The 22,965-nt window shown below is 47.8% G+C and overlaps 1 protein-coding gene across 2 annotated transcripts in view; it reads left to right on the top strand.

The window, feature by feature from the left end:
- The window catches only part of stag3 (STAG3 cohesin complex component), a 91,603-nt gene that overhangs the window by 63,415 nt on the left and 5,223 nt on the right, over window positions 1-22,965 (top strand). For both annotated transcript variants that reach the window (XM_079892661.1, XM_079892662.1), the window contains exons 17-29: window positions 102-194; window positions 6,551-6,751; window positions 15,829-15,896; window positions 16,075-16,162; window positions 16,268-16,354; window positions 16,482-16,574; window positions 16,903-17,062; window positions 17,498-17,634; window positions 17,845-17,946; window positions 21,235-21,365; window positions 21,461-21,577; window positions 21,670-21,812; window positions 21,926-22,007. In XM_079892661.1, the coding sequence (XP_079748787.1) occupies window positions 102-194; window positions 6,551-6,751; window positions 15,829-15,896; window positions 16,075-16,162; window positions 16,268-16,354; window positions 16,482-16,574; window positions 16,903-17,062; window positions 17,498-17,634; window positions 17,845-17,946; window positions 21,235-21,365; window positions 21,461-21,577; window positions 21,670-21,812; window positions 21,926-22,007 (1,502 nt within the window). The remainder of the gene's footprint in view (window positions 1-101; window positions 195-6,550; window positions 6,752-15,828; window positions 15,897-16,074; window positions 16,163-16,267; window positions 16,355-16,481; window positions 16,575-16,902; window positions 17,063-17,497; window positions 17,635-17,844; window positions 17,947-21,234; window positions 21,366-21,460; window positions 21,578-21,669; window positions 21,813-21,925; window positions 22,008-22,965) is intronic.

The raw sequence follows: 22,965 nt of genomic DNA, 5'->3' as shown, positions 1-22,965 counted from the left end.
GAGGAGACAGTCAGCTTTCGTCACCGCCAGATATTTTACTGTGTGTGTCGTGGCCTTCAGACGGAGACGTGATGCAGTCATTAAACTCAGTGTTTCCTCAGTTCTCTGCAGATGTGGGTAAGGTGAGCCGGTTGCTCTCAGCGCCGCTGTTCTTCCAGCTGGAGGTTTACGGCACATCCGGACGCCTGGAGAAAGTAGGAGTTTCTGATCACTGACAGTATATATATATATATATATTAGGGTTGCACGATTAATCGCAATAAAACTGCACGCGATTTGGCAAAGGCTGCGATTATTTTGTGCGCAGCTTGTCAGTGGAGTGCGGCTGATCGGTAGTAAATACTGCCCCATTTGAACGCAAGAGGGCACTCTCATGCAAACAAGATAAATATGCCCCGCTGCAGAAGTACAATAATGCGCATCATTCCAAGAAATCCCTATCGCTGTAGCTGAATAAACAGAAGATTGAAACGCTTTGATTAAACACGACTTATAAATACACATCTGCTTATTCTGTGTCAGAAGCACATCATCTCACAGAAGGATGCTCAACTGTCGTTATGAAGTGAGTTTGGAGTAAATGCATGTTATTAAATGTTGCATGTTATTAAAAAGAGGTTCATAAGACTTCCGGTGTAATGGCGTAGAGATAAGACGTGCTTGGTGATCGCTCTCCAACTTTGATAGTCTTTTCCACCATAAACTCGAGACTGGTACTTTCATTTTGGTGATTAATCATGTATTAGGTGGATCGAGAAAGGAAAAAGAAGTTAATTAAACGAAAATGTCGAAAACTCGGGATAAAAACGCTTCGTCGTCCAAGGCTAGCCTCGCAGAGCAGCAAGCTCATGCTAACCCAGCTGTAGATGGTGCAACAGCGACCGTCTTGCTACAAGCTATCGAGTCACTTAAAACCGAACTGAAACAAGACAACACCAGAGTGAGACAGGATATCACTTCATTACAGCAGGAACTTAGCGGCAAACTTGATACGATGGCGGAGGACTTGAGAGGTTTGACAGACCGAGTGGAAGAGGCGGAGTCCCGGGTGGGGCGTGTTGAGGACGTTACTCTGGATTTGGCCGTAGCGCTGGCAGAGAGTATGAAGCGACAAAAGGGCCTTCGAGACAAATTGACCGATCTGGAATCAAGATCCCGCAGAAATAACATCAGGATCTTTGGAGTTGACGAAGGAGAAAAGCCGACGTCTATGGCGAAATTTGTTGCAGATCTACTCCAGCGTCAGCTAGCATTACCAGCTGATTTGGATCTTAAAATACAGCGAGCCCACAGAGCCCTTTCCAGGCAACCCAGTGCCTCTCCTAGACCTATCATAGTCAATTTCCAGGAATTCGCAATTAAAGAGATGATACCAAAGGAAGCGTGGAAAAAGGGAGTAATTCAATTAAATGGCAGGAACATCTTTTTTGACCACGACTATGCATCTGAAGTTGTCCAAAAGAGGAAGGAGTACCAAAAGATTAAAAAGGTGCTCAAGGAGAAAGGCATTCGCTTCCAAACGCCGTACACAAATATGCGTATTCACTGGGAGGACGGCGCTAAAGTATACAGCACCGCACGCGAAGCTGGGCTAGAGCTACAGAGGCGAGGACTCGAGGTGGAGTTGCCGGCTGCAACGGAAGACGACGCGGAAATCTGGCTCCAAAAGTTAGACGGATGGCAGCAGGTGGGCCAATCATCCAAGGAGTGTGCATCTACAACAGCGCAAAGGGCAAAAGTGAGGCTGAAGGAGTTTCAAAGAGGCGGAATCTGATTTCTAGGATATGGACATTTTCATAATCACAATTCAACTTCTCAGTCTTCGCTCATTCACTGACTAGGTAGAGTGGCACCTGTAGATGGCGTTATAACGTTGGACATTAAGGATGGAGGTGATTCCTACGCCTCTCAACCCTTGCATAGGGTCCTCCCTTTTTTGGAGATCTAGCCCTAGCCCTTCCAACGGGGTCACGGTGGGTCAGACAATTTACCCACTGAATGGAAGTCACAGGTATCGTTCAGTTTGTATTGTTTTTGAAGTTACTGTTCTTAGTTCATGTTTGTTTGCGGGGTTTACTTTCATTATGTTCATTAAACATAAGTGGCTTGGGTGAACTTAAAATTGTTTCAATAAATGTAAATGGCCTTGGCAATCCAATTAAAAGAAGCAGGTTATTAACTAAACTAAAAAGGTATAAAGCACAGGTGATTTTCCTCCAAGAAACTTCTTTCTCTAGTGCTTATAAAAATAGCAGAAGGAGAGGAGTTATCACCCTTGTATCTAATTCTGTTAACTTTGATTTGATTGAGGAAGACTGTGATAAGGACGGTAGATTTGTGATTGTTAAAGGCAGGATTGACAATTCAATCGTTTTTCTAGTGAATGTATACGCACCTCCGGAAGGTGATCGGAAGTTTTTTAAATTATAATTTGATAAGATTTCTTCCATCAGTGAGGGAGTTTTGATTTGTGGAGGGGATTGGAACACTGTTTTAAACCAGACTAAGGATTCAACCAGCAAAAAAAGATATATTAGTAACAAATCAAAAGATCTCAAAAAACTAATAAAGGAGGCGGATTTGTTTGATGTGTGGAGAGCTTTCCACCCACTAGAAAGAGACTATACTCACTATTCAGCGGCTCATAAGGTCCACTCGCGGATTGATTTTTTCCTGATGAATACTATTGATCGACACTGTGTCAGAGACTAGTGTAGGAATAGCAGATATTTCAGATCACAATGCTATCCATTTAACCATTCATTTAAGTAATCTAATTAGAAAAACAACATGGAGGATGAATGTCAGTATCATCAATAATGAAAAGGTGGTGCAAGAAATGAGAAAAGAAATTCAAGACTGTATTTCTGATAACAAGGATGATCAAATAGAATCAATAATTTTATGGGATACTGTAAAAGCTGTTATGCGAGGCAAATTGATATCAAGAACGGCACATTTGCATAAAATGAAAAGACTAACTCAGGCCAAATTAGAAGAACAATTGAGAGAACAAGAAATAAAGCAGCATTCAGATAAAAGTGTACTGCTGGCTGAAAGTATAAAAGATTTGAGAAATCAATTGTCAGAACTAGCAAAAGAAGAGATTGAAAAGAAAATGAGATTTATAAAACAAACCTTTTATGAATCAGGCCCGAAGGCGACAAAAATATTGGCAAGACGTCTAAGATCACAACAAATGAGAAATTCAATTAATAAAATTAGAGATCATTCAAATGGAGAGTTAAATTATGACCCAGGAAAAATTAAAGATACCTTTAAATCCTATTATAAACTCTTGTATGACCATTCGGACCAAGTAGACAAAAACGAAATTGAAGATTTTTTGTCAAATTTAGATCTCCCCTCCATAGGAACTTCCCAGAACGAGATGCTATCTAGGCCTATTACTAAAGTAGAACTTGATAAGGCAATAAGTAGATTGAAAAGCAATAAAAGCCCAGGGAGTGATGGTTTTCCCAATGAATGGTATAAGGTATTTAAAGACGACTTGACTCCTTTACTGTTGGACTCATTTAATTATACTCTAAAATATGCAAAGTGCCCCCCTTCATGGAGGGAGGCTATTATCTCAGTCATATTAAAAGAGGGAAAAAATTGTGAATATTGTGAATCATATCGTCCAATTTCCATCCTAAATGTCGATTATAAAATATTTACCTCCATTATAGCAAAAAGATTAGAGTCTTTTCTTCCTGATTTAATAGATGAGGATCAGACGGGATTCATTAAGGGGCGCCAAGCCCAAGACAACATACGACGTTCCTTACACATAATTAATGAAGTTAAAAAACAAAATATTCCAACAGTCTTAGTAAGCCTAGATGCCGAAAAGGCCTTTGATAGAGTAAGTTGGAACTATCTTTTTGCTGTTTTAAAAAGACTGGGATTCAATGATTCTAATATTAAGTGTATACAAGCCTTATATCATAAACCGTTGGCAAGAATTAAATTAAACGGCGACTTGACTGACAACTTTGATCTCTTCAGAGGAAGCAGGCAGGGCTGCTGTTTAAGCCCCTCCCTCTTTGCCCTGTTTATTGAGCCTTTGGCCCAATATATGCGACAAACGTCAGACCTCAAAGGAGTAATGGTGTCCAATGAAGAACAAAGAATAAGTCTCTTTGCAGATGACGTAATAGTATATCTACAAAATCCTGATCAAACATTCCCCAAACTTTTAAACATCTTAAAAGATTTTGGAGAAAAATCAGGCTACAAATTAAATATCACCAAGACTCAAATCCTCTGTATTAATTACAGTCCAGCTGATCAAATTAGGGGAAAATACAAACTTAAATGGGACTCAGAACAAATTAAATATTTAGGGATTTATTTGACGCGAGAACTCAGTACATTATACGAGGCCAATTATAGTAAAATAAATGAGGTAATACAGAGGGATCTGACAAAATGGACAAACCTAGTCTTAGATTTTAATTCCAGGATAGAGGTGATAAAGATGAACCTGCTACCCCGATTGTTGTACTTATTTATATCACTACCAGTTGTAATACCCGACTCTCAGTTTGCTAAATGGGATAAGCAAGTGAGTAGATTTGTATGGAAAGGGGCAAAACCAAGGATTAGATTTAAAACGCTTCAGTTGGCGAAATTGAAAGGGGGGTTTGCCCTCCCAAACTTCAAAGAATATTTCTTAGCTGCCCAATTGAGGTACATTGTCTATTGGTGCTCACCTAAGTATTATTCCAAATGGAAACAAATTGAAATTAACTATATCCCTTCGTCCTTACCTCAATCAAGACTGGGTGATAAAACTAGTACACAGTTAAAAGAGGGGAGTCCCATAGTCGAAACAACCATTAAGCTGTGGTGGGACACTGTTAAAAAAATTCAAATTCGAAGGTGAATGTAAATCCTTGATTTGGCCTTCTTTCTCTCCCAATTTTAGAAGTGGTCATTTGGACAGTACATTTAGAAAGTGGATTGATAAGGGTATCACTGCAGTGTGTTTGCTAACCAAAGGTTCGGTATTTAAATCATTTGAGGAAGTGAAGAGGGAATTTGGCCTGAACAACTCCGATCTGTTTAGGTACCTCCAGTTACGGCACTTTTATGATATAGAGATAAGGCCACATCTCTCACAGGAGGGCTGTGAATTGGTAGATTTGGTGTCGGGAGCATACCAGAAATTACCCTCAAAAATCGTATCTAGACTGTATAATTGTCTGCAAAACTGTAGTGGTACTGATTCACTGTATATAAAACAAAAGTGGGAATCGGAACTACAAATCAAGGTGTCAGAGGATGATTGGCATTCTATCTGTCTATTTCAACACACTTCCACCAGTTCAAGACAATGGAGGGAATTTGGTTGGAAGAACATAATTAGATTTTTCATTACACCTCGTATCAAAAGTATGCAACTCAAGACCCCCCAGGAATGCTGGAGACTCTGTGGCAGTATGAATGCCAGTCATTCTCATGTATTTTGGACTTGTCCCAAAGTCAGACCCTTCTGGGAAATCATTGCGACAGTAATAAGGGTTGTGTTGGGCTACGCGTTTCCCACAGACTTTCAATCTATGTACTTTGGTTTACTTTCCAATTCAGTTATACGAACTGAGGATATGTATCTCTACAAAGTTATGTTGATGGCCAGCAAAAAAACTATTACAAGGAACTGGTTGAAAAGTCTCACTTTAACATTGGCACAATGGAAAGAGATAATGGAAGAAATCTACACAATGGAAAAAATCACCCACTTTATTAGGCTGAAATCAGCTAAATTTGAGCTGAGATGGAAGAAATGGACAATCTATAAGTCCCAAGTGTGAAAGGGAATCTTTGTAACATATCACCCTGCTGTTCTGTTTTGTTTTGTTTTGTCATGTTTGTTATAATTTGAAAATTGTATAAATAAAGAGTTAAAAAAAAAAGAAAAAAAAAGAGGTTCATAAATGCTTCTCATGTTTTGGAAAGATGTTTGACGTGTGTTGTTTTTTCAAATGCACGTTATAAGTGACTCAAACTCACAGTGCTTTCAGATGGAGCAGCGTTTACAGAGCTGTACATCAATGACAAACTGTGCATAAAAAATAATCGCAGCCTTTGCGATTTTAAAATCGCGATAAGCCATCTCGATTTAAGTGCGATTACATGTAAATTGCGATTAATCGTGCAGCCCTAATATATATATATATATATATATATATACATACACACACACACACACACACATTCATAAATGTAAATGCCTTGTTCACGCATGGACTGCCACTGCAATGGTTGCATCTGAATCTGTTGATAAATTACATTTATAAACTGTTGTTGGAATTTGAAAGTTTTAGCATTAGGGTTAGACTACACATGTATAATAGTAATTTTAAATGCAACTGGTCACTATTTTATGCCATACACCATTTTTGATCCTCTATTGGCTTTTGTGCAGTTCCTGCAATGTGACATTTAATAGCAAAAAAACTACAAATATTGTTAGTCATATATATGAGATGCATTAAAATATATAATATTCTGTCGTTTGTCTGTCTGTGTGTGTGTGTGTCAGTGTCTGGATCTGCTGCTGTCTCAGGTGTGTGACATCATGCTGAAGCACAGTGAGGAGTGTGTGCTGGAGGCGTGTGTGCGAGTATTGTGTGCGCTCTGCAGTGACTGTTACTCGTTCTGTGGGCGTGTGGAGAGAGCCGTCAGTCAGATGCTGGATTCCACCGTGGAGAAGTTCAGCTCGAACCTCACCGAGATCCTGCAGGTACTGAAACTCACTGAGATCCCGCAGGTACTGAAACTCACTGAGATCCTGCAGGTACTGAAACTCACCGAGATCCTGCAGGTACTGAAACTCACTGAGATCCCGCAGGTACTGAAACTCACCGAGATCCTGCAGGTACTGAAACTCACTGAGATCCTGCAGGTACTGAAACTCACCGAGATCCCGCAGGTACTGAAACTCACTGAGATCCCGCAGGTACTGAAACTCACCGAGATCCTGCAGGTACTGAAACTCACTGAGATCCCGCAGGTACTGAAACTCACTGAGATCCTGCAGGTACTGAAACTCACTGAGATCCTGCAGGCACTGAAACTCACCGAGATCCTGCAGGTACTGAAACTCACTGAGATCCTGCAGGCACTGAAACTCACCGAGATCCTGCAGGTACTGAAACTCACCGAGATCCTGCAGGTACTGAAACTCACTGAGATCCTGCAGGTACTGAAACTCCCCGAGATCCCGCAGGTACTGAAACTCACCGAGATCCTGCAGGTACTGAAACTCACTGAGATCCCGCAGGTACTGAAACTCACCGAGATCCTGCAGGTACTGAAACTCACTGAGATCCTGCAGGTACTGAAACTCACTGAGATCCCGCAGGTACTGAAACTCCCCGAGATCCTGCAGGCACTGAAACTCGCCGAGATCCCGCAGGTACTGAAACTCACCGAGATCCTGCAGTTAACTCACCGAGATCCCGCAGGCACTGAAACTTGCCGAGATCCCGCAGGTACTGAAACTTGCCGAGATCCTGCAGTTAACTCACCGAGATCCCGCAGGCACTGAAACTTGCCGAGATCCCGCAGGTACTGAAACTCACCGAGATCCTGCAGGTACTGAAACTCACTGAGATCCCGCAGGTACTGAAACTCACCGAGATCCTGCAGGTACTGAAACTCACTGAGATCCTGCAGGTACTGATACTCACTGAGATCCTGCAGGTACTGAAACTCACCGAGATCCTGCAGGTACTGAAACTCACCGAGATCCCGCAGGTACTGAAACTCACCGAGATCCCGCAGGTACTGAAACTCACCGAGATCCCGCAGGTACTGAAACTCACCGAGATCCTGCAGTTAACTCACCGAGATCCCGCAGGCACTGAAACTCGCCGAGATCCCGCAGGCACTGAAACTTGCCGAGATCCTGCAGGTACTGAAACTCACCGAGATCCCGCAGGCACTGAAACTTGCCGAGATCCTGCAGGTACTGAAACTCACCGAGATCCTGCAGGCACTGAAACTCGCTGAGATCCCGCAGGTACTGAAACTTGCCGAGATCCTGCAGTTAACTCACCGAGATCCCGCAGGCACTGAAACTCGTCGAGATCCTGCAGGTACTGAAACTTGCCGAGATCCCGCAGGTACTGAAACTTGCCGAGATCCTGCAGTTAACTCACCGAGATCCCGCAGGCACTGAATCTCACCGAGATCCCGCAGGCACTGAATCTCACCGAGATCCCGCAGGTACTGAAACTCACTGAGATCCTGTAGGCACTGAAACTCACCGAGATCCTGCAGTTACTGAAACTCCCCGAGATCCCGCAGGTACTGAATCTCACCGAGATCCCGCAGGCACTGAATCTCACCGAGATCCCGCAGGTACTGAAACTCACTGAGATCCTGCAGGCACTGAAACTCGCCGAGATCCCGCAGGTACTGAAACTCACCGAGATCCTGCAGTTACTGAAACTCCCCGAGATCCCACAGGTACTGAAACTCACTGAGATCCTGTAGGCACTGAAACTCGCCGAGATCCCGCAGGTACTGAAACTCACCGAGATCCTGCAGGTACTAAAACTCACCGAGATCCTGCAGTTACTGAAACTCACCGAGATCCCGCAGGTACTGAAACTCACCGAGATCCTGCAGTTACTGAAACTCCCCGAGATCCCGCAGGTACTGAAACTCACCGAGATCCTGCAGTTACTGAAACTCCCCGAGATCCCGCAGGTACTGAAACTCACCGAGATCCGGCAGGTACTGAAACTCACCGAGATCCCGCAGGTACTGAATCTCACCGAGATCCCGCAGGCACTGAATCTCACCGAGATCCCGCAGGTACTGAAACTCACTGAGATCCTGTAGGCACTGAAACTCGCCGAGATCCCGCAGGTACTGAAACTCACCGAGATCCTGCAGGTACTGAAACTTGCCGAGATCCCGCAGGTACTGAAACTTGCCGAGATCCTGCAGTTAACTCACCGAGATCCCGCAGGCACTGAAACTTGCCGAGATCCCGCAGGTACTGAAACTCACCGAGATCCTGCAGGTACTGAAACTCACTGAGATCCCGCAGGTACTGAAACTCACCGAGATCCTGCAGGTACTGAAACTCACTGAGATCCTGCAGGTACTGATACTCACTGAGATCCTGCAGGTACTGAAACTCACCGAGATCCTGCAGTTAACTCACCGAGATCCCGCAGGCACTGAAACTTGCCGAGATCCCGCAGGTACTGAAACTTGCCGAGATCCTGCAGTTAACTCACCGAGATCCCGCAGGCACTGAAACTTGCCGAGATCCCGCAGGTACTGAAACTCACCGAGATCCTGCAGGTACTGAAACTCACTGAGATCCCGCAGGTACTGAAACTCACCGAGATCCTGCAGGTACTGAAACTCACCGAGATCCCGCAGGTACTGAAACTCACTGAGATCCCGCAGGTACTGAAACTCACCGAGATCCCGCAGGTACTGAAACTCACCGAGATCCCGCAGGTACTGAAACTCACCGAGATCCCGCAGGTACTGAAACTCACCGAGATCCTGCAGTTAACTCACCGAGATCCCGCAGGCACTGAAACTTGCCGAGATCCCGCAGGTACTGAAACTCACCGAGATCCTGCAGTTAACTCACCGAGATCCCGCAGGCACTGAAACTTGCCGAGATCCCGCAGGTACTGAAACTTGCCGAGATCCTGCAGTTAACTCACCGAGATCCCGCAGGTACTGAAACTCACCGAGATCCCGCAGGCACTGAAACTCACCGAGATCCCGCAGGTACTGAAACTCCCCGAGATCCTGCAGGCACTGAAACTCACTGAGATCCTGCAGTTACTGAAACTCACCGAGATCCCGCAGGTACTGAAACTCACCGAGATCCCGCAGGTACTGAAACTCACCGAGATCCCGCAGGTACTGAAACTCACCGAGATCCCGCAGGTACTGAAACTCACCGAGATCCTGCAGTTAACTCACCGAGATCCCGCAGGCACTGAAACTCGCCGAGATCCCGCAGGCACTGAAACTTGCCGAGATCCTGCAGGTACTGAAACTCACCGAGATCCCGCAGGCACTGAAACTTGCCGAGATCCTGCAGGTACTGAAACTCACCGAGATCCTGCAGGCACTGAAACTCGCTGAGATCCCGCAGGTACTGAAACTTGCCGAGATCCTGCAGTTAACTCACCGAGATCCCGCAGGCACTGAAACTCGTCGAGATCCTGCAGGTACTGAAACTTGCCGAGATCCCGCAGGTACTGAAACTTGCCGAGATCCTGCAGTTAACTCACCGAGATCCCGCAGGCACTGAATCTCACCGAGATCCCGCAGGCACTGAATCTCACCGAGATCCCGCAGGTACTGAAACTCACTGAGATCCTGTAGGCACTGAAACTCACCGAGATCCTGCAGTTACTGAAACTCCCCGAGATCCCGCAGGTACTGAATCTCACCGAGATCCCGCAGGCACTGAATCTCACCGAGATCCCGCAGGTACTGAAACTCACTGAGATCCTGCAGGCACTGAAACTCGCCGAGATCCCGCAGGTACTGAAACTCACCGAGATCCTGCAGTTACTGAAACTCCCCGAGATCCCACAGGTACTGAAACTCACTGAGATCCTGTAGGCACTGAAACTCGCCGAGATCCCGCAGGTACTGAAACTCACCGAGATCCTGCAGGTACTAAAACTCACCGAGATCCTGCAGTTACTGAAACTCACCGAGATCCCGCAGGTACTGAAACTCACCGAGATCCTGCAGTTACTGAAACTCCCCGAGATCCCGCAGGTACTGAAACTCACCGAGATCCGGCAGGTACTGAAACTCACCGAGATCCCGCAGGTACTGAATCTCACCGAGATCCCGCAGGCACTGAATCTCACCGAGATCCCGCAGGTACTGAAACTCACTGAGATCCTGTAGGCACTGAAACTCGCCGAGATCCCGCAGGTACTGAAACTCACCGAGATCCTGCAGGTACTGAAACTTGCCGAGATCCCGCAGGTACTGAAACTTGCCGAGATCCTGCAGTTAACTCACCGAGATCCCGCAGGCACTGAAACTTGCCGAGATCCCGCAGGTACTGAAACTCACCGAGATCCTGCAGGTACCGAAACTCACTGAGATCCCGCAGGTACTGAAACTCACCGAGATCCTGCAGGTACTGAAACTCACTGAGATCCTGCAGGTACTGATACTCACTGAGATCCTGCAGGTACTGAAACTCACCGAGATCCTGCAGTTAACTCACCGAGATCCCGCAGGCACTGAAACTTGCCGAGATCCCGCAGGTACTGAAACTTGCCGAGATCCTGCAGTTAACTCACCGAGATCCCGCAGGCACTGAAACTTGCCGAGATCCCGCAGGTACTGAAACTCACCGAGATCCTGCAGGTACTGAAACTCACTGAGATCCCGCAGGTACTGAAACTCACCGAGATCCCGCAGGTACTGAAACTCACCGAGATCCTGCAGTTAACTCACCGAGATCCCGCAGGCACTGAAACTTGCCGAGATCCCGCAGGTACTGAAACTCACCGAGATCCTGCAGTTAACTCACCGAGATCCCGCAGGCACTGAAACTTGCCGAGATCCCGCAGGTACTGAAACTTGCCGAGATCCTGCAGTTAACTCACCGAGATCCCGCAGGTACTGAAACTCACCGAGATCCCGCAGGCACTGAAACTCACCGAGATCCCGCAGGTACTGAAACTCCCCGAGATCCTGCAGGCACTGAAACTCACTGAGATCCTGCAGTTACTGAAACTCACCGAGATCCCGCAGGTACTGAAACTCACCGAGATCCCGCAGGTACTGAAACTCACCGAGATCCCGCAGGTACTGAAACTCACCGAGATCCTGCAGTTAACTCACCGAGATCCCGCAGGCACTGAAACTCGCCGAGATCCCGCAGGCACTGAAACTTGCCGAGATCCTGCAGGTACTGAAACTCACCGAGATCCCGCAGGCACTGAAACTTGCCGAGATCCTGCAGGTACTGAAACTCACCGAGATCCTGCAGGCACTGAAACTCGCTGAGATCCCGCAGGTACTGAAACTTGCCGAGATCCTGCAGTTAACTCACCGAGATCCCGCAGGCACTGAAACTCGTCGAGATCCTGCAGGTACTGAAACTTGCCGAGATCCCGCAGGTACTGAAACTTGCCGAGATCCTGCAGTTAACTCACCGAGATCCCGCAGGCACTGAATCTCACCGAGATCCCGCAGGCACTGAATCTCACCGAGATCCCGCAGGTACTGAAACTCACTGAGATCCTGTAGGCACTGAAACTCACCGAGATCCTGCAGTTACTGAAACTCCCCGAGATCCCGCAGGTACTGAATCTCACCGAGATCCCGCAGGCACTGAATCTCACCGAGATCCCGCAGGTACTGAAACTCACTGAGATCCTGCAGGCACTGAAACTCGCCGAGATCCCGCAGGTACTGAAACTCACCGAGATCCTGCAGTTACTGAAACTCCCCGAGATCCCACAGGTACTGAAACTCACTGAGATCCTGTAGGCACTGAAACTCGCCGAGATCCCGCAGGTACTGAAACTCACCGAGATCCTGCAGGTACTGAAACTCGCCGAGATCCTGCAGGTACTGAAACTCACAGAGATCCCGCAGTTACTGAAACTCCCCGAGATCCTGCAGGCACTGAAACTCGCCGAGATCCCGCAGGTACTGAAACTCACCGAGATCCCGCAGGTACTGAAACTCACCGAGATCCCGCAGGTACTGAAACTCACCGAGATCCTGCAGTTAACTCACCGAGATCCCGCAGGCACTGAAACTTGCCGAGATCCCGCAGGTACTGAAACTCACCGAGATCCTGCAGTTAACTCACCGAGATCCCGCAGGCACTGAAACTTGCCGAGATCCCGCAGGTACTGAAACTTGCCGAGATCCTGCAGTTAACTCACCGAGATCCCGCAGGTACTGAAACTCACCGAGATCCCGCAGGCACTGAAACTCACCGAGATCCCGCAGGTACTGAAACTCCCCGAGATCCTGCAGGCACTGAAACTCACTGAGATCCTGCAGTTACTGAAACTCACCGAGATCCCGCAGGTACTGAAACTCACCGAGATCCCGCAGGTACTGAAACTCACCGAGATCCCGCAGGTACTGAAACTCACCGAGATCCTGCAGTTAACTCACCGAGATCCCGCAGGCACTGAAACTCGCCGAGATCCCGCAGGCACTGAAACTTGCCGAGATCCTGCAGGTACTGAAACTCACCGAGATCCCGCAGGCACTGAAACTTGCCGAGATCCTGCAGGTACTGAAACTCACCGAGATCCCGCAGGCACTGAAACTCGCTGAGATCCCGCAGGTACTGAAACTTGCCGAGATCCTGCAGTTAACTCACCGAGATCCCGCAGGCACTGAAACTCGTCGAGATCCTGCAGGTACTGAAACTTGCCGAGATCCCGCAGGTACTGAAACTTGCCGAGATCCTGCAGTTAACTCACCGAGATCCCGCAGGCACTGAATCTCACCGAGATCCTGCAGGTACTAAAACTCACCGAGATCCCGCAGTTACTGAAACTCACCGAGATCCCGCAGGTACTGAAACTCCCCGAGATCCCGCAGGTACTGAAACTCACCGAGATCCTGCAGGTACTGAAACTCCCCGAGATCCCGCAGGTACTGAAACTCACCGAGATCCGGCAGGTACTGAAACTCACCGAGATCCCGCAGGTACTGAATCTCACCGAGATCCCGCAGGCACTGAATCTCACCGAGATCCCGCAGGTACTGAAACTCACTGAGATCCTGTAGGCACTGAAACTCGCCGAGATCCCGCAGGTACTGAAACTCACCGAGATCCTGCAGGTACTGAAACTCACCGAGATCCTGCAGTTACTGAAACTCCCCGAGATCCCGCAGGCACTGAAACTCACCGAGATCCTGCAGGTACTGAAACTCACTGAGATCCTGCAGGCACTGAAACTCCCCGAGATCCCGCAGGTACTGAAACTCACCGAGATCCTGTAGGCACTGAAACTCACCGAGATCCTGCAGTTACTGAAACTCACCGAGATCCTGCAGGTACTGAAACTCACCGAGATCCTGTAGGCACTGAAACTCGCCGAGATCCCGCAGGTACTGAAACTCACTGAGATCCTGCAGGTACTGAAACTCCCCGAGATCCCGCAGGTACTGAAACTCACCGAGATCCTGCAGGCACTGAAACTCCCCGAGATCCCGCAGGTACTGAAACTCACCGAGATCCTGCAGGTACTGAAACTCACCGAGATCCTGCAGGTACTGAAACTCACCGAGATCCTGTAGGCACTGAAACTCACCGAGATCCTGCAGGTACTGAAACTCACTGAGATCCTGCAGGTACTGAAACTCCCCGAGATCCCGCAGGTACTGAAACTCACCGAGATCCTGCAGGCACTGAAACTCCCCGAGATCCTGCAGTTACTGAAACTCACCGAGATCCTGCAGGTACTGAAACTCACCGAGATCCTGTAGGCACTGAAACTCGCCGAGATCCCGCAGGTACTGAAACTCACCGAGATCCCGCAGGTACTGAAACTCACCGAGATCCCGCAGGTACTGAAACTCACTGAGATCCCGCAGGTACTGAAACTCACCGAGATCCTGCAGTTACTGAAACTCCCCGAGATCCCGCAGGCACTGAAACTCACCGAGATCCTGCAGGTACTGAAACTCACTGAGATCCTGCAGGCACTGAAACTCCCCGAGATCCCGCAGGTACTGAAACTCACCGAGATCCTGTAGGTACTGAAACTCCCCGAGATCCTGCAGGCACTGAAACTCCCCGAGATCCCGCAGGTACTGAAACTCACTGAGATCCCGCAGGTACTGAAACTCACTGAGATCCTGCAGGTACTGAAACTCACTGAGATCCCGCAGGTACTGAAACTCACCGAGATCCCGCAGGTACTGAAACTCACTGAGATCCCGCAGGTACTGAAACTCCCCGAGATCCCGCAGGTACTGAAACTCCCCGAGATCCCGCAGGTACTGAAACTCACTGAGATCCCGCAGGTACTGAAACTCACCGAGATCCCGCAGGTACTGAAACTCACCGAGATCCTGCAGGCACTGAAACTCCCCGAGATCCCGCAGGTACTGAAACTCACCGAGATCCCGCAGGTACTGAAACTCACTGAGATCCCGCAGGTACTGAAACTCACCGAGATCCCGCAGGTACTGAAACTCACCGAGATCCCGCAGGTACTGAAACTCCCCGAGATCCCGCAGGTACTGAAACTCCCCGAGATCCCGCAGGTACTGAAACTCCCCGAGATCCCGCAGGTACTGAAACTCCCCGAGATCCCGCAGGTACTGAAACTCACCGAGATCCCGCAGGTACTGAAACTCCCCGAGATCCCGCAGGTACTGAAACTCCCCGAGATCCCGCAGGTACTGAAACTCACCGCGATCCCGCAGGTACTGAATCTCACCGAGATCCCGCAGGCACTGAATCTCACCGAGATCCCGCAGGCACAGGAATTAAACCAAATCATTCTGATCACACACTTTGACTCCGGCATTTCAGAAACACCAAACCAACATTAGAGATGCTGCGATGCTATTGGTCCACTGGTTACTCCAGTTATCCATTCACAGCCTCCGCTGAGGCACATAAGGTTCTGAGGGGTTTATTCTGAAAAGGTATTAGAAATTATCCACCTCAATTGAGTGCATATATTTTTATGCACATTTTAATATTTATGTGCATCTTTGTGTTTCAATCCAGTGATTTTTATGCAATATTTTAACATTTGCTTAAAAACACGTATGTAAACAGCATGAGTTCATAAGTGTGTTTGTGTTTCTCAGGGATCGGCTGATGAAGATGATTTCTACAGAGCAGCTTCCTCTCTGAACGTTCTTGCCATCTTCAGCAGGTGTGTGTGAGAGAGCATATGTGTGTGTGAGTGTGTGAGAGAGAGTATATGAGTGTGTGCGTGTGATTTTGTTAGTATAGTGTTGAAGCATCTTAACAGTGTGTCTGTGTGCGCTTGTGATTTATGTTAGTATAGTGTTGAAGCATCTTAACAGAGTGTGTGTGTGTGTGTGTATCAGTGCCAGAGATATGACTGGAAGAAACCTGTTTGAGTTCTGCTTTCAACTGCTGAAGATGGGAGTGGAGACGAGAGAAATCAACGAAAAGGTCCCAGAAACACACAAACACACATTCACACACACACATTAACACACACATGCACAAACTGTCTTATTATGACAATGTAAATTGTGTGTGTGTGTGTGTATGTAGCTGATGGTTCCAGCTCTGAAGTGCGCAGCCTTCCATCTGTTTTGGAAAGGAGTGACGATCACGCAACACACTGCAGAAACACACAGGGTGCGTCTCTCTGTCCGTCATGTTCATTCCCCCTGTGTGTGTTCAGAAGCTTTTGCCCTGATGTGTGTGTGTGTGAGAGTGTGAGGAGTTTGAAGAGTGTTGATCCTGCTAATGTTGTGTCTGTCAGGTGAAGCTGAAGCATGTGCTGAAGTCTCTCCACTGCTTCTGTGTGGTGTGTGTGAGCTGTCTGTCCGTGGCTCAGAGGCGCGTCAGGAACCAGGTACGGCTCTCTCCGTGTGTGTGTGTGTGTGTGTGTGTTACTGTGTGTGTGTGTGTGTGTTACTGTGTTTAACTATGTGTGTGTGTTTAACTCTGTGTGTTTTACTCTCTCTCTGTGTGTTTCACTCTCTGTGTGTGTGTGTGTGTTTTAGTGTGAGTGTGAGTGAGTGAGTGATTCAGTGTGAGTGAGTGAGAGATCCGATAGACTGATTAATCAGGAGTATCTTGGTAAATGCAAACACTGTATATATTGTGTTTTTTATCACATGTTGTGTTTGTTCATCGTGTCAGACATCCTTTAGTGCGAATGCTGCTGTGTGTTTCTGCAGGCGTTTGTGTGTCTGTGTGACGTGCTGCTCGTGTTCGGAAGTGTGTGTGAAGGAGAGGGTTCGCCGCTGCAGCGCTTCAGTCCTGACGAGTCTCTGAAAGCAGAAATGGCTTCTTTCATCATCGATTACGTCTTCAGTGATGCCGACGAAGATCTGAACGGTACATGAGTGTGTTTAACAGACCAAACCGAGACACTTAATCAAGCTTTTTTCAAAAGAATTATCTTTTAGCCATTTTTTCTCCAGATGTAACACTGATGAAAAACATCAGTACACATGTACATACACACACTCTCACACACACACACACAGACAAACATTGACACACTTGTACACGCACACTCACAGACACACGTGCGCATACACTCATACACACAGACAAATTCATGTACACACAGAGAAACACAACATATTTACACACTTGTGCGCACACACTTAACACTTAAGTATCTTTCTCCTCAAGCTGTCGTGTTTGATGAAAACATTCTTACTGAAGTATTTACACACACGTTTTTGATTCACACTCTGCATTTGAAATGAACTCCTTCATCAGCTGTAATTGGTGAGCGGTGTGTGTAATGATGGTTGTGTGCAGGTGAGGATGAGGATGAAGAGATGAAGATGGCTGCTTTGCTGCAGAGGAGGATACAGTTGGCTGGATACTGTAAACTCATCATATACGGCGTCCTGGAGCTCAGAGCCGCCACAGACATACTCAAATACTACAATAAGGTGTGTGTGTTCATCAACACATTCAGACAATAGTGTCATTATTCAGATCAGATCAGTGTCTCCAAGCATCTAATCTTACATGAGCTTCTGTTCTTGTTTATTTGGTCCGCTTGTGTTTTTCATTGTTTCTGCTTGTATTATTGTTATTTGTAAGTGGCTTCAGGTCAAAGCACCAATATTTAATAAATATATTGTTTTTTTTTACTGTAGTTCTACAGGGATTTCGGTGACATCATCAAAGAGACTCTCAGCAAAACCAAGATGATCAGCTCTGTGGAAAGTGCCAGAACTGTGTGCTTGTGTCTGCAGCAGGTGTGTGTGTGTGTGTGTGTGTGTGTGTGAGTGAGTGTAAGTGTGTGTGTGTGTGTGTGTGTGTTAATATTTGTGTGAGTGTGAGGGAGTGAGTGCGCGTGAGAGGGAGTGTGAGGGAGAGAGTGCGCGTGAGAGGGAGTGCGCGCTCGTGAGCGTGAGAGTGAGCGAGAGTGAGAGTGAGTGAGCGAGAGTGAGTGCGTGTGAGTGCGTGTGAGCGAGAGTGAGTGAGCGTGACGGAGCGTGGGTGAGAGGGAGTGTGAGGGAGGGAGTGTGAGGGAGTGAGAGTGAGCGAGAGTGAGTGAGAGAGTGTGAGTGAGTGAGTGAGCGTGAGAGGGAGCGCGAGGGAGTGAGAGTGAGTGCACATGAGAGGGAGTGAGTGAGAGGGAGTGAGAGTGTGAGTGAGTGAGTGAGCGTGAGAGGGAGCGCGAGGGAGTGAGAGTGAGCGTGAGAGGGAGCGTGAGGGAGTGAGAGTGAGCGAGAGTGAGTGAGAGAGTGTGAGTGAGTGAGTGAGCGTGAGAGGGAGCGCGAGTGAGTGAGAGTGAGCGAGAGAGAGAGTGAGAGAGTGTGAGAGTGAGTGAGTGTGAGAGAGAGCGCGAGAGAGTGAGTGTGAGTGCACATGAGAGGGAGTGAGAGTGTGAGTGAGCGTGAGAGGGAGCGCGAGGGAGTGAGAGTGAGTGCACATGAGAGGGAGTGAGTGAGAGAGAGAGTGAGAGAGTGTGAGAGAGAGCGCGAGGGAGTGAGAGTGAGTGTGTGAGTGAGTGAGTGAGTGAGAGTGAGTGAGTGCGCATGAGTGAGCATGAGAGGGAGTGAGCGTGAGAGGGAGTGAGCGTGAGAGTGAGTGAGCGTGAGAGGGAGTGAGCGTGAGAGTGAGTGAGCATGAGGGAGTGAGCGTGAGAGGGAGTGAGCGTGAGAGTGAGTGAGCGTGAGATGGAGTGAGCATGAGAGGGAGTGAGAGTGAGTGAGCATGAGGGAGTGAGCGTGAGAGGGAGTGAGCATGAGAGGGAGTGAGCGTGAGAGGGAGTGAGCGTGAGAGTGAGTGAGCGTGAGAGGGAGTGAGAGTGAGTGAGCATGAGGGAGTGAGCGTGAGAGGGAGTGAGCGTGAGAGTGAGTGAGCGTGAGATGGAGTGAGCATGAGAGGGAGTGAGAGTGAGTGAGCATGAGGGAGTGAGCGTGAGAGGGAGTGAGAGGGAGTGAGAGTGAGCGAGAGTGAGTGAGCGTGAGATGGAGTGCGCATGAGAGGGAGTGAGCGTGAGAGGGAGTGCGCATGAGAGGGAGTGAGCGTGAGAGGGAGTGCGCATGAGAGGGAGTGAGAGTGAGTGCGTGAGAGTGAGTGTGAGAGTGAGTGCGTGAGAGTGAGTGTGAGAGTGAGTGAGCGTGAGATGGAGTGCGCATGAGAGGGAGTGAGCGTGAGAGGGAGTGCGCATGAGAGGGAGTGAGAGTGAGTGCGTGAGAGTGAGTGTGAGAGTGAGTGAGTGAGAGTGAGCGTGAGAGAGAGAGAGTGAGTGAGTGAGAGTGAGTGTGAGAGTGAATGAGTGAGAGTGAGCGTGAGAGAGAGAGAGTGAGTGTGAGAGTGAGTGAGTGAGCGTGAGTGTGAGAGTGAGTGAGCGGGAGAGGGAGTGAGTGAGCGTGAGAGGGAGTGAGCGGGAGAGGGAGTGAGTGAGCGTGAGAGGGAGTGAGCATGAGAGAGAGTGAGAGGGAGTGAGTGCGTGTGAGAGTGAGCGTGAGAGTGAGCGTGAGAGAGAGAGTGAGCGTGAGAGTGAGTGAGCGTGAGATGGAGTGAGAGTGAGTGAGCATGAGGGAGTGAGCGTGAGAGGGAGTGCGCATGAGAGGGAGTGAGAGGGAGTGAGAGTGAGCGAGAGTGAGTGCGTGAGAGTGAGCGTGAGAGAGAGAGAGTGAGTGAGAGTGAGTGTGAGAGTGAGAGTGAGTGAGTGAGCGTGAGAGGGAGTGAGCATGAGAGTGAGTGAGAGTGAGTGTGAGAGTGAGTGAGTGAGAGTGAGAGTGAGTGAGTGAGAGTGAGTGAGTGAGCGTGACTGTGCGTTCACACCGGACGCGAATAGCGCGTCAAATTCGCGCCTGCCGCGTCTAGTTATACACTTGACCACTTTGTGTTAATTCGCGCGTCAAGAGCGAAATTTACGCGCGTCAGAGGCGAAATCCGGAGGCGAAAGTTTCGAAACCCGTTGGCGGCCATCTTTTTTAGATGTTTATCGAGCATTAGCATTAGCATTAATCGAGAGAGTCACCGCTCGTATATGCTCTGGAGAGCAGAAACAGCTGCGTAGGGGACATCGTCGCTGTACTCGGTCCACCAGACCCTCAGGAGGGTTTCAGGAGTTTCACAATTTGCTCCAGGAGCAAGGTTTGGTGGACCTAACGGTGAGGACGCTGACGAGGACAGCGTAGGCCATATAGGCCTCGGAGTGGTCGCTGCCTGACGAGCCCGCGCTGTACAGCCCGGCGCGAGGTTCACCCTCGCCCGCACCCACCTAATCTGTCATTTATTTTGTTTTGATAATAAATGGAGCCAGCCTCCAAAAGTGAAACATGTCCTGTGATTTTTTTTTTTTTTTTTTTTTTTTTATACACTAAATTGTGTTTGTTGTCTTTACATTAGATTAATAATGTTTCAAATCTAGAATAGATATGGAATAAATAGCATTCAATACAAAATTAGTATCTCTCATATATTGAAATCGAGTTTTTATGTGAAAGATTTGCTTTGTTGTGCATTTTAGTCATATTACAAAATAATTTATTGAGGTGAAACATAAAATAACACTATAAACTGTCACTTCACCATGTGACAGCAGCAAGCAGGCCAGGCTCCTGATTGGTTAACGCGGCGCGAATTGACGCAGAAGTTCAGATTTTTCAACTCGGGTGGCAGCCGCGAATTCGCGTCAAACGCGTGAATGCACAAAAAACACTAATAAAATCATTCACGCTTAACGCGCCAGACGCTCAATTCGATCTTGACGCACGAATGAGGCGTATTCGCGTCTACCGCACCGCGCTCTACGCCTCATTCGCGCCGCTGGAATTTTTTACGCGCATAACGCGTCTTTGCATTGACTTAACATTGAAATCACTCGCGCCTGACGCGCTATTCGCGTCCGGTGTGAACGCACCTTGAGAGTGAGTGAGTGTGAGAGGGAGTGTGATTGTGAGAGTGTGTGTAGTTTCCGTCAGCAACCTCTGCATCATCTCTCTTCATTGTCGTGTGTGTGTGTGTGTGTGTGTGTGTGTGTGTGTGTGTGTGTGTGTGTGTGTGTGTGTGTGTGAGAGCAGCTCTTCTCAGGGCTTGAGCAGGACTGCTGTGATGAAGAGATGATGGAGATCAGATCTCTTGCAAAGAAACTGGCGGTGAACTTCAGCATCAACCTGCGTGCCGTCCGCGAGCCGCTGCTGGCGTTACACCAGTGCGTTCATCACTCTCTAACTGGTTTCTGTCTCTCTCACTGGTTTCTGTCACTGGTTTCTGTCGTTCTCTAACTGGTTTCTCTGGTTTGCGTAGGGACGGCATCCGTTTTGCCAGTCAAGGGCTTGACAAGGGCGACCTGATGAATCTGAGTTTTCTGGAGATTCTCAGTGAATTCAGTTTCAAACTCCTGCAGCCTGAACGCAAGCAGCTGTGAGTATCACTGACATCACTGATCATGTGACTCATGTTTGAGTTCATCAGTGTGATGTTTCTCTCTCTCTCTCTCTCTCTCTCTCCTCCAGGGCGGCGGATCTGCGTCGCGTTTGTTCCTCGGTCCTGAACTGTGACTTTGTGAGGATGTACGAACGATCTCTGACTGCAGGATCGAAAGAAACGCCAGCGTCTGCTGCTCAAACACCCAGGAGAAAACGCAGACGCACACAGAGTCAGTGCATACACACACATCGACACTCTCTCTCACACACACACACTCTCACACACACACATTCATCTGTGCAAATATTCTATATTCAGATATGTGTGTGTGTGTGTGCGCAGGTTTGGTCAGTGCTGTGGAAACTGCAGCTGTGATCTCACACACTCTTCGCGACGACATGGACGACAATGATTTCACAGACGAGTATAACACTTTAAACATGCATTTATATCCAAGCTACAAATAGGATGTAAATAATGGTGCGTTCAAGTCATCACGAGTTGAACGCACATGAACACCACCACAATGTCGTAAATACGAGTGGGAAGTTCGGGATTTTCTCTAAGCCCTGATCTTTTAGGTGCGTGTCAGTGAGAGATATGGTGGAATACCACAATCCTCAGAGGAATTTAGCAGTGATATTGTCAGACTTTTCTATTTACAGTCAAGTTAGCTAATTGCCTGCACAGAATATGATGGCATTATAAAAGGTAATATGTGACCCTGGACCACAAAACCAGTCACATGGGTACATTTTTTTTAATTAAGATGTATACATCACATGAAAGCTGAATAAATAAGTTTTCCATTGATGTGTGTTTTGTTAGGATATGACAATATTTGGTTGAGATACAACCATCTGAAGATCTGGAATCTGAGGGTGCAAAAAAAATCGAAACATTGAGAAAATCTCTTTTAAATTTGGCCATTTATGTCCGCGATTGTGTTGCATTCACTCACAAAAATACATGTTTTATATATTTACGGTAGGAAATGTAAAAACCCTGTGCTTCTGCCTCCACCTGGAGCCTGTTATTTGTTTTGCAAAACTCTGGTCCAATCAGCGCAGGGCTGTGTTCCTCTGGTCCAATCAGCGCAGGGCTGTGTTCCTCTGGTCCAATCAGCGCAGGGCTGTGTTCCTCTGGTCCAATCAGCGCAGGGCTGTGTTCCTCTGGTCCAATCAGCGCAGGGCTGTGTTCCTCTGGTCCAATCAGCACAGGGCTGTGTGAGATCTGACTGTCAATCACAGTTCGTGCACACGCCACAGATCCCCCTCAATCTGCCAGACTTGCCGACTGCAGCTTTAATATCCTAATGATTTTTGGCATAAAAGAAAAATGGATAATTCTGACCCTTAGGGTGTATTGTTGGATGTATTGTT

The sequence above is a fragment of the Squalius cephalus genome (genome assembly GCF_949319135.1).
Source record: "Squalius cephalus genome assembly, chromosome: 14".
Classification (NCBI taxonomy): Eukaryota; Metazoa; Chordata; class Actinopteri; order Cypriniformes; family Leuciscidae; genus Squalius; species Squalius cephalus.
Note: the sequence above shows the minus strand (reverse complement) of the source record. Positions and strands in the feature narration are given on the sequence as shown.